Source organism: Haemorhous mexicanus, chromosome 5 (genome assembly GCF_027477595.1).
Source record: "Haemorhous mexicanus isolate bHaeMex1 chromosome 5, bHaeMex1.pri, whole genome shotgun sequence".
Classification (NCBI taxonomy): Eukaryota; Metazoa; Chordata; class Aves; order Passeriformes; family Fringillidae; genus Haemorhous; species Haemorhous mexicanus.
Genome location: NC_082345.1, coordinates 63,856,241 through 63,872,545, shown reverse-complemented (window position 1 = coordinate 63,872,545; position 16,305 = coordinate 63,856,241). Strand labels below are relative to the sequence as shown.

General features: G+C 39.8%; 1 protein-coding gene across 1 annotated transcript in view; it reads left to right on the top strand.

Moving 5' to 3' along the window:
• The window catches only part of FAM185A (family with sequence similarity 185 member A), a 35,878-nt gene extending 19,678 nt beyond the window's left edge, over positions 1-16,200 (top strand). Inside the window, exons 6-8 of the mRNA XM_059847410.1 lie at positions 4,269-4,364; positions 6,589-6,723; positions 15,955-16,200. Coding sequence (XP_059703393.1) covers positions 4,269-4,364; positions 6,589-6,723; positions 15,955-16,070 — 347 coding nt within the window. The 3' untranslated portion in view covers positions 16,071-16,200. The remainder of the gene's footprint in view (positions 1-4,268; positions 4,365-6,588; positions 6,724-15,954) is intronic.
• The last annotated feature ends 105 nt before the right edge of the window (positions 16,201-16,305 follow it).

Sequence of the window (16,305 nt, the reverse complement as noted above, 5' to 3'; positions counted from 1 at the left end):
AGACTTCATCTTTTCCTAAAGAGCACTGAACATCCCTGGTATTTTAATTGATTTTTCTAAAGGTAAAAGACTTTGAAGATCCAGACTTTCAACTCTAAAAATGTGAGATTACCTCCTACTCAACCAGTTTGCTGAAGGCCTTATCCCTTATTTCAGTTGGAAGGGACCTACAGTGATCATCCAGTCCAAGAGCCTGGCCAAGAGTTGCAGTGTCTTGTTTAGGGGCTCTTAAACTCTAACAGGCTTGGGGCACAAGCCTCTCTGGGAACCCTGCTCCAGTGTTTGACCACTCTCTCTGTAAAAAAATCCTTCCTAAAAAAGAACCATTCCCATGCAACCTTTCACTGGGCACCCAGGAGAAAAGCTCAGCACCTCCTTGTGCCCTTCCCTTCCCCAGGAAGCTGCAGAGAGCAATGAGGTCACCCCCAGCTTCCTTTTCTCCAAACTAGGCAAGCCAGGTGGGTGGGTTGGTTGGGCTTTTTTGGAGCAGAGTAATTTATCAAAAAGAGACTGTGGCCTTTACAACTAATGGTTATAGTTTAGAATTGGGCTAGAAAATAGATCATTAATAGATAAAAATATAGCCTGGATAATTTAGGAAAGGAATTGTTTTCTGGAGAGTTTTTTTTGCTTTGTGTGTTGCATCATTTGTTCTGCCAGGTCCCATGGTGAGTATGGTCAGGACTGCTAAGGATTTTTTAGTTGTGGGTGCAGTTTAGTGAATTCTAAATAATAATAATGAAGTCTATTTGGTGAATACATTTCAGTTTCTTATAATACTTTTCATATGACAGTTTTAGAACAATGAACTGAACCAAGAATTTTTGCCAGTTTCCTATCAATAAGAAATAATAGATTGATTGAATTCCTGCTTAGCTATCTTCATCACACTTCAGATACCTTGGAATTTCATGTTCCCTCCAGTCTATAATCAAATAACAATAGATATTTAGTGTTCCTCTAGAGATTGATTTTTGTCACTGATTTTACCATAAACAAGGTCAGTCTTTAGGTGCTATTAAGAAAAGCATGTTTTTGCTTAGATTAAAGTAGAGATCACTTGTGTTGAATCCTTTCTTTAGTGCTAGGCTGATCAAGTGAAGGGAGAAGTGATGCTAAATGTTACCTTTGTAGGCCTTTCATTGCTCTTTTTGTGCAGTCAAATTATGTGACTTAGGTTTTATTCTTCAGGCTCTTTTTATTTCCATAAAACTTAACAGAGACTTTGTTCCTTCCAAGGACATCTTGCTTCACTGTGCCCTTTTATTTTATCTTTTTTTCGCTAGTACCAGTAAATTCTTAAATAGCTAAAGCTGCACAAGACTGACCATCTGTTCCATTTCCAGTAAGAGGCTTTGTCCTTGTTCTCCCCCTTGAAAAACCTGGAGCAAACCTTTTCCCTGTTGGTCCTTAGCAAACTCTGAATTCAAACTATACATTTTTTCCTTATTTTTACCTTCAGCTATTCACATTTATATCAGATAGCACTGATATAAATGTGAATATATTTATATCACTGGGTATATATTTGAAAGTATATTGCCTTAGGTTTGATCTGTCATAACCATAAAATATGTATTGTGTCCATTGCTATTTGTTATGTATTTTATGCTATCAGCCTCTGCTTTTTAGTATAGGGTAATTTTTCACTGTGGAAATATTTATTTATTTATATTTGGGCACAATGTTGTGCCTTATTTGGGGGGGGGGGGGGGTTAATCCATTTTCCTTTTATTCTCCTTTATTTGTTAAGAGTTAGAGACACAAAACAGAATTTTTATGGACTTTGCAGAAGTGATGAACTATTCCATGTTTCTTGGTATTCTCAATTGTATCTACACATTTGTATTTAATATCATACCTGTAACATTTATTAAATAAATCATATTAATTTGTTTCCATAAAATATCTTTCATGTTATTTCCATAGGTCAAAGCTTAGCAGTTGTTTACTGTCCAGTATTGTAGTGTCAGGTTTAGGGTTTGGGTAGTGCTGCCAAGATTCTTGGTGGTTTTGAAACTCTGCTGAAATTTCTTCAGCCATAGGAAACTTTGTATTAGTGAGCTACTCTGAGAGTCAAAATCTGGCAAGTTGTCCTCCCAAAACAGAGCTCCTCAATGGAAAAGTGTTCCATTTCCCTCAAGGTTGTTTTTGGCTTTCCTGGTAAATCTTGGTGCCTTGGTGAGCCTGTCCCTACTGGCCTCCTCCTGCATCCTTTATTTGTGTTGATGCCTTCTGCCAACACTACCCAGTCTCTCACAAAACAAGAATTCTTTTTATTTTAATATGTATTAATTGAAGATCTTGGAAAGAACACTTGGTTCAGTCTTGCAGATTGACATATTATCTTCCCACTGGGAAGAATCTCACAGGAGCTGCTTTTGCATTTGAGGAGTGGGAAGAAGAGAAAGGCTGTAGTGGATAAATGTTGTCCCTCTGAAGCACCATCAGCTGGTGATATGGGGACTGTTTGTAGTTGTTCTCCCTGGAGAGAGCTGCTGTTCTGTCACAGGAGACTCTTCTTCCTTCCTGGAATAGATAAAGGAACTTATTATAGGTTCTCTTTAAAGCAGAAGTCAAAGGCTGGATGTTTCCTGTATCTGTTGCCAGCAAAATCTCTGTCAAGGTTATGTGGAGTTGGTAATTGGCTGTTACTAAATTTGATGGGGAATATCTGCAAAAACAGCCTTTGCATGAAAACTTCTAGTGATCACTGCTTAAAATGTGCATTAAAAAGGTTGATACATGTCAAATTTTACACTTCTAATGACTTTACTTTTCAACTATTATGAACAACCTTTTAAAAAATCATCAGTTAAAATCAATATTTCATCTTCACTGAGACAAGCAAAACCCTTCATTATTAATGAAGAGTTCATTTTCATTTTTCAGATTTTGAACAGACCTTCTCTAGTACAGTCTTGAAATGGCAGAAGCATTCACATCCAGTTCTAGTTATTAATGTTTTCTTTTTAGCCAAAGCTCTTCTCAGTTTCTCAGCTGACTAAGTATGGATTAGCTGTGGTTTTTTGATTACTTTTCTCTCCAAAGAAATCTGCTTTAGCTGTGGGATAAAGATTCTTTTCTGTGTTTTTGCTGTTGTAAGCAATGCACTGATCTTTGGCATCTGTACTTGAAACCTGGGATCAGAAAAGCTCCCCATGAGTTTACTTAGAGCTGAAACTGTATGGCAAGCATAAAATGTTAATATGAGACATCCTTGTTAATGAATCAAGTTCATTCTCTCATTAATGCTTTTACTTTTTAAAAATCTTTCATTCAAGTTTTGGTTTTTAGCTACTTCTGACAGTTTGACTGTTGGGGTTTTTTATGCCTATTCAGAAACCAGTCTCTAGCAATGTCTCAGGGTTTCTTGCCAATACTTTAATTTCTAGCATTATCTCTAAAAATACCTCTCAGCAACTGCCTTTTGCTCATGTACCAAGGTAATTTTTTATGCTCTTCTAGATTTTATTTTTCATAATTTCTTTGCAATTATTTTTGGGTATAAGCTTGTTCAGTAGTTTGAAAGTAAACTCTTCAGGGCTTCACTCAATATTGTGGAAGTCTGTATTTAAAATTGGAATATATTGCAAATAAAGACTACTCAATTGTACACTTAAAGCTTCTTGAAGACTTTATTTGTAAAAATGCTTCTTTGCAAAGTTTTATGATCATAAATTTCTGCTAATAAGGTATAAAAAAGAAGTTAGGCCTCTCTATTCCAGGGCACAGAACAAATGCTGTTTTCTTGCACGTTAGGCATTTGTTGATAGTTCAGATGTAGTGAATCAGACTTTACAAAGCCTGTGCTCAGTTGTTCTGTGTAACAAGATGTTGCAGTGCACAGCTGCTTGGTTTGTGCATGGGGCAGCTTTCCTGGCTAAAGTTCTCCCTGCACAGGCTCTGAGCAAATGAACTCCTTTGGAAGCTAAAAGAGATCTTAGTGTTCAAGTTTCATGCTTGGCTTTCACACAGAGCTAAAGACATTGCTGTAGAAAGATGTGCACTGCAGCTGGGCCCTTGTAGAACAACTGCAGAGCTGCAGCCTGAGGACCAGAGTGTGCCCCAGGTCTGGAGTGGAGTGGGCAGATAAGGTTTTTTTCAGAAACCTGTTATTCTAAGTGAAGGCTGACAGTCTTTAAATTATTATGATACTTCTCAAAGGCAAAAGGATTGATAAAAATCAGTTTGGGGTAAAAAGGTTCTGGCAAATGTTTACTTAAAAAGAGTGAATGATACACAAGTTCTTTGCTTTTGTTTTTTAGATTCATCAGATGGAAGTCTAAAAGCTTCTACATATCATGGGACAATAGATGTTTATGTCAGTCAATTAAGAAAAGTGGATCTGAAATCCCAGAAAGGTTAGCAAACTAAATAAAATATTTTTTTTTCTGGCAGATTTTGATGTAAAAGAAAAGGAGATAAGGGTTTGTTTTGGGGTTTATCTATCTGTAAAAAATAGTTTGTGATTGTTGGTTATTTACTTCTTCTTTTTGCATCACTATTGGAAGATGTCTATAAATACTTAAAATACAATAAGCTCTGTAAGGGACAAGAATACTTAAGATGGATTAAATGTGTTTGTGTTTTTCAATGTTTTTCTTTTTTTTTTTTTTTTTTCCTGGCAATATGCCCAGCAGAATTCTGCAGAGTTGACTAGGGTTACAGTGTTCCTTTGCCTTGAGCACAATTTTCTCCACCATGCTGTATGTGCAGTGATCACTGACACACATACTTGTATTTTTCTTCCTTCTGACTGAAATGTCCTACTATGAAAATTTGAAGACAGAAAAACAAAGATGAGAGAGCCTTACATTACCATTTTTTCTTTATTTTCTCTCCTGCTTACTCACTACAATTTCTCTTCTTAGTTAAAAGCTCACACCTAAAGTTGAAAACTTTAAATTTTTGTTTGGTTTGTTGAAACCAAACAAAAATCTAAAATGCAAACAAAAAAATCCAAAACGAGCCAAAACACGCCACAGCCTTTCTATACTTGACTTTAATGTCATGTCAGACACTACAGGTGGTTTAAGCACTTCTGTCTCCTGTAAAACAAAGCCTGTGCTCTGTTAAAACAGAATGAGACTCATTGTGTCAATGAATTGAAATCACTTGTGCATCTTTCTGTACAATCTATTTTGGCTTCATTAGTGCAAAGAAGTTTATTTTTATATTATTTCTTGGTTACCTTTACTATCACTTATTTTGCTAAGATAACGTCTCTTTGAGCTAGAGGAAAAGAGGAATGTCTTTAATAAAAGCTAATTAATGTTATTTTCAAAATATTTTCTAACATCTCTTCTGGCAGCACAGTTTAGTAAAGGCAAAGTTGAAGCTCTGTTTCTGTTTACCCTGTAAATTCAGAGTAACTGCTGACAGCTGCAGTGTAGAAAATGTCCCACTTGTGCTAAATGAGCTGCATGTGTGCTGGTTTTTGTGAGTCATCACTGAGCAACTCTCCAAAGAGGACCCAAAGATGAAGACCTTTTCCCTTTCTTATTCTAAGGCTTTTGTGTATCCAGCAAAATGCAGGCCTAAATTATACTGGAAGTTATTTGTTCATCAGAGCTGTCACAGGAAGTGATTCTGCTGTGTGTATATTGCTCAGCTAGGGTTGCTTTCTGGTGCTTCTTAGATGTTATTCTTACCATGTTCTGCTGAAGCTTCTGGGATGGATGTCAAGAAAATGTTTTATATTTTTCTAAAGTAAATGTTGAAATTAAGCAAAAAATAAAGGAGCACATAAAGAGGAAGCATCTTCTGAATTTTTCAGGTTTTTGATCTAATGTGTAGGAGAGAGCTTTCAGACTTTGTGACTGAGTTATTCCAAAGGTGACTAATGTGGGCAGGCTGGGGGCCCAGTGTCTGCCTTTGGTCTGATGCATAGATGCCCATATTTAGGGGAAGCAGAAGTCAGACTTTCTGGTTTTAATCTCAAAGTAGAATTATTCAGGCCACCAAAGCTGTAATTGTGCTACTGGTTTACATTTTAGTGATGCATAGTCCAAACTGGTTAGTCAGTTCTGAGACTGCATCTCTTGGAGGGTGTGAACAGCTGGCTCTAAACAGTAGAGCAAAGACAATTGCCAGTGTTCACAGACAGCATCTCATCCTTCAGAGGAGCAATTCTTCCATCATGTGCCATGCAGTGACTGCATTGTTTGTCAAGTCTGATGCCCTGTCCTTGCTCTGGAATGTCAATATGCAACTAAAAGATGAACTTAGTCATAATACCTGTGAGATCTGTTATATTTGCTTCCCTTGATCATTCCTGTCATAAGATCTTCTACCAAAAGGCATTGCTAGAAGTGTATGTCACTATGAATTTTCATGGCTGTGAAGGAAATACTGTGATACCATTTTGACATACATGTGACATACTCTGTTTATGATAAATGAAGATACTTTCATTTATCCTTTCAATGACCAAAAAAAGAGGTTACTTTTCCTGGAGACTTAAAAAAAAAAACCCCAACCAAGCACAACCAAATGATGATTTTATTCAAGTTAGTGAAATAATGGACTATTTCATGCTTTGATCTCAGGGTTAAACTAACTAGCTTTCACTTAAATTTGTACCAGGTTCAATTACAGTCAAGGTGCCTGCATCTCTCAAAGCCTATTTAGAGCTGTCTGGAAAAAAAGTGGATGTGAGTTCAGAGATCCAGTTAAAAGAAACACAGAGTGCCTCCAAAGATGATCATGTAACTCTAAGTGGTAAGGCTTACTAATCTTGGCTTCCAATAAATGTCTGTCTGGCCTAAGTCAAAGGCATCTACATTTCTTTATTAGTTTATTGCCCTTGGCAGCTGCTTGTTTAATCTGCTCCACGTTCAGATGTTTGCTTGTGCTCTTGTACTCCCATGTTACTGGATGACTTTAAAATTTTATTTGGTAAATGACTTGTGAATGTAATCAACTTCTTCTAACAAAAGCCTTAGAGCCAAATTCCTCCTTAGTGTTAGTCCAGTGGATTTGTGGGAGATAATTCAGGGCTGAATTTGACCCATTGCTTTGTTGGCTTAGAAAGTCACATAGACTTTCCTAGGCAATCTGTTATATTAAAAATATAATAATAAAAATAAGTCTGTCTGTTTCTGAGTCAAAGGGGGAAATAAAAGGGGTAATGGCATATTTATAAATGTACAGTAGTGCAGGATAGGCTGAGAAATGATGGCTGGGAGATGAGAAGAGCAGAAGAAGCTGGAGCTGGAGGAATAGAGAATAGAGTACATGAAAAGGTACCTGCAACTACTGGAAGTATTCTTGTAAGGCATTTAAAACTGAACTTAGAATCCTGAGTTTTGCAGTTTCCTGCTTTAGAAAACAGTTGTACAATTCACTGTCAGGGTGTGTATTTCTCTCCCCCACTCCAGATGTTGCTATCTGGAAGTTAAGGCTGTTGCTTTTAGCAATTACAGTTTGCTCTAGAGAAAACATTAACTGCATGTGTCTGAGGGCTCCAGCTCTATGTTTGAATGTGTTATGTCAGAGTGACCTGCTGTGACAGCAGATTGGGTAAGTTTGAGTTTTAAACCTAAGAAAATATGCACAAAAACTCTTTTCCTCCCCCATGTAAGATGGGGATCTCAAAGTAAGGAAAACATTGGAAGTGTAATTTTATAATTTTAGTATGCAGCCTGCTTATATATCCCTTCCTGCCTAGGAACAGTAACTAGTACTTAAATTTAGTAGTGGTTATTAAGTACAGTTTCTACAAAAACCATAATTAGAGGTTGTCAGGCTAGAAATCTGTGGAAGGACCCCAGGTTCTAGCAGGACTTGGTGTAATGAGTCACCTCAGCAGTAAAACAAGACTTGTCAGTGAATGAGGACCACCAGCCAATCAATCATCTTGCTGCTTTGGCAGCATTAAGGATAAGAATGGTGGTTCAGATATCCACAGCTGAATGACTCCTCTGGTTTCACAACCCAGTCAGTGTTTGTGTGGGACAGTCATCACTGAAGCAGATGCAATTTTCCAACCCGCTGTTCTGTATGGAAATGATCTTGGCACTTGAGGCCAAAAGCAGAAACTCTGATTAGTTAACTCTCAAATATACACGTCCCAAAGGCACAGAGATCATCAAGAATTATGCAAAGGCAACAGCATCAGACCAATGATCATCAGTTATTTAAAGAAGTTGCAGCATTACATAGAAAGGGAAATACTTCCTCCTTCTATTTCTCTTTACCTTACAGTGTATTCTTTCTGCACTTGTCCCCTCACTATCAACAATTGCTTCTTCCTAAAGGTGATATTTGGTAATTTTCTTGTATAAGTAGATTTTCAAATAACTGAAAATCATTTAATACAATTTCTGTATCCTCTGTATTATTAATTGTTGAAGTTTCAGGTACAAGGTCCACAGCTGTCCTGCTGTTGTGACTGAAGAAAGGCAAAATAGAGAGTGAAGAGGGGCTTTGCCAAGGGGTTAAAAACTATCACAAGAGCCTGGCAGTTTAGGAGTTTTATGCCTTTGAGTTCAAAGATTAGTTTAAAAACAGATGATTTTTCAGAAAATCCAGTTCTCCTGTGAATAGATTTTTCAGAAAATCCAGTTCTCATGTGAGTAACACAGGCACTGTGACCTTTTAGGAAGCTTTATTTGCCTCTGGGAATATGTCAGTGTGTTAGAGAGAAGGCTGTCCAGTGGGAAGACAAGGCAGGGTTCTGTGACTTGGGTAAACATGCACCTCTTCCTGCACTTTGCTGCTCCAGGAAAGCCTTCCCTGCTGCTTTGGAGCAGTTTTCATGTGCACCATCACCCCCCACTCCCACACTGAGGGGCAGTCAGTGCTCCACAGCCCCACCAGCACTCCCATCCAGGCTTTGCCAGCTAGCCAAGGAATAGAGTGGGATTTAGTGAAAGCAAGCTGATGGAAGTCTGGAGTGAGTGCTCTAGAGACAGAGGCATGGGAGTGTGAACATGGGTTTGCTCCTTCAGGAAAAGAAGGGGCTTTCCTGCAAAACTGAGACACTTGCTGAGGAAGGGAGGGAACTGGAGAGCAGTGACAGGGAGTTTTTATTCTTTGAAGTAATTTGCAAGGGCAAAGCATCTGTTTCCATTGGCATCAGTAAGGTGGTCTTGAAAGCAGTATGTGTGCCATAATGAAATGTTACAAAAGCAGAGTTCAGGCTAAGCACTGATCCAGCTTCCATCAGTGCAAGTCTTTGGCTGCTTTTAGAGTGCTTGAGTAATTCCAGTAATTTCTGATTGTAATCTTGTCAAGGTGTTCTTTCTTTTCCCTGGCAAGAAGAGAAGCCCTTCCTGCTCAATGTCTGCCTTCTCCCTGTCTCCAGGTGTGCCTGTGTTCTTAAATCTTATGCTTGTGGAGGTAATTAGCTAGAGGTACTACATGTGGTAAGAGGGAGAGTAGCAGGCTAAAAAGTGTTAAATATTCAAGCAGAAAATGAACTTAGAAGACTGTTATGTTAAAGAGGTTGCAAACATGTTGAAGGTCAAGGTTAAAGTTCATGAAATTTTGATTTGCATGCTTTTTAGGCCATTTTCCCATAAGTTAAGTTCTAAGTACAAAGGTAGGAGCAATTACCTGTGTAGTCCCAAGAGGAGCAATATTTAAATAATACCAGGAAACAATAGTGTTACACCATTGAAAACAAACAGCATTTTAACATGATTGTTCTGTAAAACTCAAAATAATCCTTTGGCTTTACATGGCATTAGTAATACATTGCTGGAATGTGTCCAGTTTTGAGTAGTGTGCTTTGAAAGTGTAGAGTCTCTACAAGAGAGTATGTGATCAGAGCCCAAAAAACATGATTAACAAGAGAAGACTGAAAAGTTCTGGTTTTGTCTCAGAAGATAAAGGGAAGAGAAGATGCATTTGTCTAGTACATAAGAAGTTCCTACAGAGAAATAAGGAAATAAATTGTTCTGTAGGACTAAAAATTATAACTTGACCTTATGGTAAAGGAAACTTGGTTAAATAGCAAGGTAAACTTGCTTGTAGCACTTGTCTGGGGAGGAGTAGGACTGTGAGTACTGCAGGTTGTGCAGACCAGGTGATGTGAGCATCTCAGACCAGATTCAGTGCTCCCTCAGGAGAGGCTTCCAGCCCTGTTTTCTCTTGGCTCAGGTCGATGTGAGCATCTGCTCCCACCCACCCCACAGTAACAAAGGAAGGGTATCAGGCATGTGGGTGGATGGGGGACCAAATGAAATGCAGCCACTGGACACACTTCAGCCACTTTGGTTGCCAACTTGTGTGCTGACCACTGTGAACTTGCTGAAGAAAGTCTTGGAGTCATTCAGAGACTTTATTTGAATCCTTGTAGCAACTTGTGTCAGTTTGCAAACCTAACTGTCTGGAAAATAAACCATGTAAATCTAATCTCTGAGTGATGCCAGGGACTCACCTGATTTTGGATGTTTCTCCATCCCTGCCCCAGTTCTAGTGCCAAGTTCATTTCCAGTGGCAGCCTTTCACCTGATGCCATCTGCTTGGTGCTGAGGAATCTTTTAGCTTTGCAGGCAACTCATCTGGTTTGCAGCAGCTCTGTGAATTTCCATGGTAAATGTCCCACCATGTCCCAGGTGCTCCTCAGAGGCTGTAGATGTTTGTTGTTACTGTGTCTCCCTGTTTTTACCTTCTCAACTGGCAAACCTCTCTGTGTTTTTCTGTCCTTATGCTTATACAAAGAGCATATGCTTTGGTTTTCTCCCAAGTGGAGACATACTTGCTCCCAGTTGTTGTCAGCATGACAACATTTGCAGCAGTTAACAGGACTTGCAGGTTTTGGTACTAATCCCATCCTGGCTACAGCACAAGAGCTTTGCTAAGCCACCTGAGAGCAGTGTTCCTCTGAGCCATGCCTCTGGTGACCATGCAGGTCATAGGACTCTCCCATGTTAATTTATGCCTTCCCTCAGATGTGTAAGCAGGACATGCAGAGGAAATCCCCCATTGACTTCTCTAACTCCTTCTCCCCTGTGAAAATTTTCACATTGCCTCTACCTAATTTTCACATTGCCTCTACCTGAGTATCCAATTATTCTTTTAATGCTGCAGAACTTCTTAGCTGACCTTCTTCTTCCTGTGCCTCTGGAGAGTCACCCTGTCTGTAATTACCAGATTCCTTTGAAAAGATGGACATTGACACTTCTGTCCTATCTCTGACTTTTCAGGTTTCTCTTACTAACATGCCTCAGGCCTTCTCATCCTGCCTGGTTCTCTCCACAGATTGTGGTGAGAAGCACCTTTCTCCTTACAACAGTCATTCATTGAAATATTACAACTTTCACATCTGCCTGATGTTCCCTGCTGGAGCAAAGGGGATCTAGCCAGATGTTTCCTGCCATCAGGAATAATTACTTCTCACTGTTCACTCCGTGGTCCCTCACACAGTAGTACTGGGAGAGCAGCCTATGGAATGCTGTGGCCTTCCCTTTAGGATTGCTTTGAGGCCAGTGTGCCAGAGGGGGCTGACTGCATCAGTCTCTTGTAGCATGCACAAAGCTTTGTGGATGGATGTGGTTAAGAGTCTTCATTATGAGAAATTGTACGTTGTTTACTCCAAGGTAATGTCTGGGGTTTTAGCTGCCTGGAGTTCAAGGGTTGAATACAAACACAGCTGAAGGGGCAGTGAAAAACATGAGACAAGCAACTTGCCTTTAAAAGGGAAATAAGTGAAAGAGCTTGTATTATGTCAGTCTGCTGAAACTTCAGGTTTTATCTGAAGCTTCCCAGCTGCACAAGTGCTCCCACTGTGCAGCTGTCTCGGGTTTGTTGCAGTCAGCATTGCAGTTCTGATCCCAGGAGTAACACTATCTGCTGTCTTGCCCCCCCTGTTTAGAGTGTTCTCAAGGCACTTCAGAACTTTCCTTCTTTCTTAGAAGCAGTTTTTATTGACTCTTGGCCACTAGAATTGAGTGGGAAGAGCTTTGTTTTATAATGTCCCTCTACACACTGCCCTCTGTGAAGCCTTGATCCTTAAGCAATATCTTAAAAAAAATAAACAAAGACCCAGGTTGTATCTGGAAACAATTACATTCCTTCGAGTCAAATAGAAAGTTCATCCAACTTTTATTAAACACATTAGATGAGATGCTATCCTACAGATTTTTATTGGTTTCAGCTTGCATTCAACTCAAGCTGTTCACAACCTTTTGATATATACCACAGTCCTAACACTACCAATGAACAGCACTTAGAATGTGATCCTCTTCTTGTGTTTTGTGGTATGAAAATAGAGCTCTCAGCTTCTCCAATCTCCAGGAAGGCAAGTAAACCAACAGTCAGTACTTGACTGTAAAGTTTTGCCAAGGTGTTACCTTCCTTTACACCACACACTGGGGAGGGGGAAAAACAGAACCTTTTTCCTGGGCTTTAAATTGCAAGGTCTACACAGCATAACAGTGTTTGTGTCTTCTCCTGAACTTGTGCTGCTGTCTTGACTGGTAGGTTTTGAAATTAATTTCACCCCCCCCTCATGCTCAGTTCAGGAGGTTGTTTGCTTTTGTGATTTAGTCAAGCTAGTAAAGTCTTCCTCAAAATCCACTTATGTTCTCATGGTATTCAGAGTACAAGCAGTGAGTACAGTTAAGACCCAAGCAGTCATCAAAAGGTCTCCAACTAAGCCTTGTTGCTTGATTAGTGCCTCATACACAAACCTATTTAAATATAGGAAAAAACTTTGAACCTTCTACTAGTGATGGGCTTAATAACCTTAATATTTGCCTCACAGGCAAATTTCCAGGAGTGTAAGGAACAAAACTTTTTTCTACATTCACATAGCAAAAACAGAACGAGAAACAGAGCTCAGACAGAAACTCGGCTTTAAAATGGCTCTTGTAAATTTGTTCCTGTGTTCCCCAAACTCTTCTTTAACTTTTTTGCCAAGGTGTAAGCAGTCATGAAACCATTTACAGCACTGAATGTGTGCTTCAGTGTCTGTGTCTTGTACAGAAGTACAAGCCATAGTCACAAAAACATGAGAGAGAGAGGAACTGGGACCAAGCACTCCAATATGCACTTTCTGGAAATATATCTCTGCCCTGCATTTATTGTGTCCTCTTTCCCTAGGAGAAAAATATGTATTTTTAGTGTTTGACAGCTCTGTTAAAGATCAGCTGAAATTTTCCTTTATACTTCTTTGTTGGTTCAATTTTTTGTCACCTGGAGGCTGTTTCCTGTTTAAAAACCAGACTGATGAAATGTTTTAAGTGCTATCTATGCTTAAAAGACAGATTGTTTTAATTTTTGTTCTATACTCTCTGATACAATACTGTTGAAAATCAGTGATTGAGGAAAGCTTTGAGGAACTGAACTTTCAAATTTTAATGGATTCCTTATACACCACATTTGTCCAACTTGGTGATTCATCACAGATTTAAGTCTGCAATTAGATGATGAGTAGAGGTCTGTGGATTCTGCTTTGCTGTAGGAATGGCACTGACACTGAGTGTGGTTGAGACTGCTGCTGTCTGGAGCAATGAGGAGTGCAGAAATTGTATTGAGACATCCCCTTGGAGACACCTGAAGGCATGTTGTAGTCTGATAACAAGGGACACTGAAGTGACTCTGACATTGTTGGACTCCTCTGAGAATCTGTACTTCCAAACCATACCTCAGCCTGTTGTGAATTGCTGTGGGTTTGGCCCATAAACATAAATGAATCCCTCTTAGAGCTGCTCAAGCACTGAAATGCTATTGAAAAATTCTGGCACATGGGCCTGAGTTGTGGAAACCAGTGCAGTGATGTCAGTTGGAGTTTTGCCACTGTTTTTGCTGTGGCCAGAATTTAACTTCAGCTGTGTTACAGGTCAGAGCAGAGCGTGTTTGCAAAATTGGCTCAGAATCTGCATCCCTGCCATCCCTCTTGCTATTCCAGGCTCAAATTATTCTAAACTTAGAATTCATGCAATTAAATGAACACTAAAGTAATAATAAATGATATTTTGTTAAGATAAACCAAAGTGAAGGTTGATCTTGTGATAAAGGCACTGATTTGGCACTTTAAAGATCACAGTTTAATTCCCAATATGGACACAAATCTTTTGTAGAAATTTGGAAGATCACTTATTCTCTCTGGGTCTCAGTTTTTTGGTTATAAAATGGGACTGAGTTGAACTCTCTTCTCTGTATACAGTGAGCTTTTCAGAGCATGCCTGTGAATATAAAGTTTATGTGAAACCTGTAAGAAGACAGATACTTCAGGGTTATGGGGTTTTTTTTAGGCCACTATCATAAGGAAACAGTAATACTTGCAAAGTGTCTGGGCCTCTGGACAATCAGGTCTTACCATGGCTTTTAAAATCTTTGAAATTACTTAGCCAGATCAGTATCCCATGTAGAGTCATGGTTTGAGCAGAACTGGCTATGGGGCACTAGGTCACCACTCACTCCCCACCATTGGGATGGGGGAGACAAGCAGGAGAGTGAAAGTGAGAAGTCATGGCTGGGATAAAGAGACTTTGAGATTAAGACAGTTTGATGGCTAAAGCAAAAGCTGTGCCCACAAGCCAAGCAAAAGAAGGGATTCTTTCACTACTTCCCAGGGCAGGCAGGTGTTCAGCCATCCCCAGGAGAGCAGGACTGTATCTCATGTAACAGGTACTGGGTCAGACAAATGCCATCACTCTGAATGTCCCCTGCTGCTCCTCCTGCCAGCTCTGATACAGAACATGACACCACAGTTCAGAATGTCCCTTTGCTCATTTGGGGTCAGTGTCCTGGCTCTGTCCCCTCCCTGCTTATTGTGCACCCCCAGCCTCCTCACTGGCAGGGCAATTTTAAAAGGAGAAAAGGTCTTGATGCTCTAAAAGGGCCACTCAGAAATAACACATTTTATATATTGTCAACACTGTTTTCAGCAGAAATCTAAAACATGGTTCATCCTAGCTGCTATTTAAAAAAAAAAAATAACCCTATGCCAGAGAAAACCAGTACATGAAGGGCTTGTGTGGCAAGGCTGTGGTCGTGGGAGTGCACTAGGGGTGGCTTCTGTGAGAAGCTGCCAGAAGCTTCCCCTGTGTCCTACAGAGCCAGCACCAGCCTGCTCCAGGATGGACCCACCACTGGCCAGGGCTGAAGCCATCAGTGATGACAAATAACACAGTTAAAGAGGAAAAACCCTTCTGCACACCAGCAGCTGGAGAGAGGAGTGAAGATATGTGAGAGAAACAGCCCTGCTGATGTGCAGGCCAGTGCAGAAGCAGGGACAGGAGATGCTCCAGATGCCAGAGCAGAGATTCTCCTGGAGGTCTGCAGGGGTGCAGAGATCCACCTGCAGCTTGTGGAGGGCTCTGTGTCAGAGCAGGGGAAGAGCATCAGGAGCTCTCCTTCTGCAGAGGAAGGAGTGGCAGAGATAATGTGTGAACTGAGAAAAAACCCCATTTTCTGTCCCCTGTGCCTCTGGTGGGGAGGAAGTAGAGAAATCAGCAGTGAAATTAAGCCTGGAGCAAAGAGAGGGGTGAGTGGGAAATGTTTTTAAGATTTGGCTTTATTTTTTATTATCCTTCTTCGAGCTGATTTGGAATGAATAAAATTAATTTTTCCCCAAGTCAAGTCTGTTTTCCCTCTGACAGTAACTGCTGACTGACCTCTCCCTGTCCTTATCGTGATCCATGAGCTTCTTGTTATATTTTCTCTGGCCTGTTGATTTGAGGAGGAGAGTGTAGAGTGGCTTTGGTAGGTACCTGACAGCCAGCCAGGGTCAACCCACCATAACACATTTCTTAGCTTAGAAGAAGAAGTGCAGCACTATAGAATAAAAACCACTACTCTATTGTAAAGATGTATTATGGGAAAGTAGATTAATGTAAAAAAAACTGTGTCAAGAAGGAAATGTCTCTGCTAAAAGTACACAAATTCTACCAAATAAAAGTGCTGTAAGTGCTTCCAGGGAGCTTGGAAAAAAATGACAATGTGATTATGATATGTTTACTGTGTGTCAAATTAAACTAAGACAACTCTCTTTTCCAGGTCACATGAATCAAAGGGATGAAACAGACAAATGGATTAAGGCTGACACACAAAACGGCAAAGTGTGTCTTAAAAGCCAAAGCTGGATCCAGTCTGTCAAGCTGAAGAGTTCTTAAAGGTGAAATAGGGCAAAGAGATTAAATCAAGAAACTACAAAGGAACATTTCTGTAAAATTACGAAAACTTTTGGATGAATATTCTTAATACAAAAGAGAAACTATTAAAAAGGAGAGCATTTTAACCCAAGATTTGCCTGTGGCAGTGCTGGTGCTAAACAGTCTGGTTTACTTTTAGTGCCTTTTAGGAACGAGATGATCTTGTGTATTCAGAATTCATATAATTGACCCACTC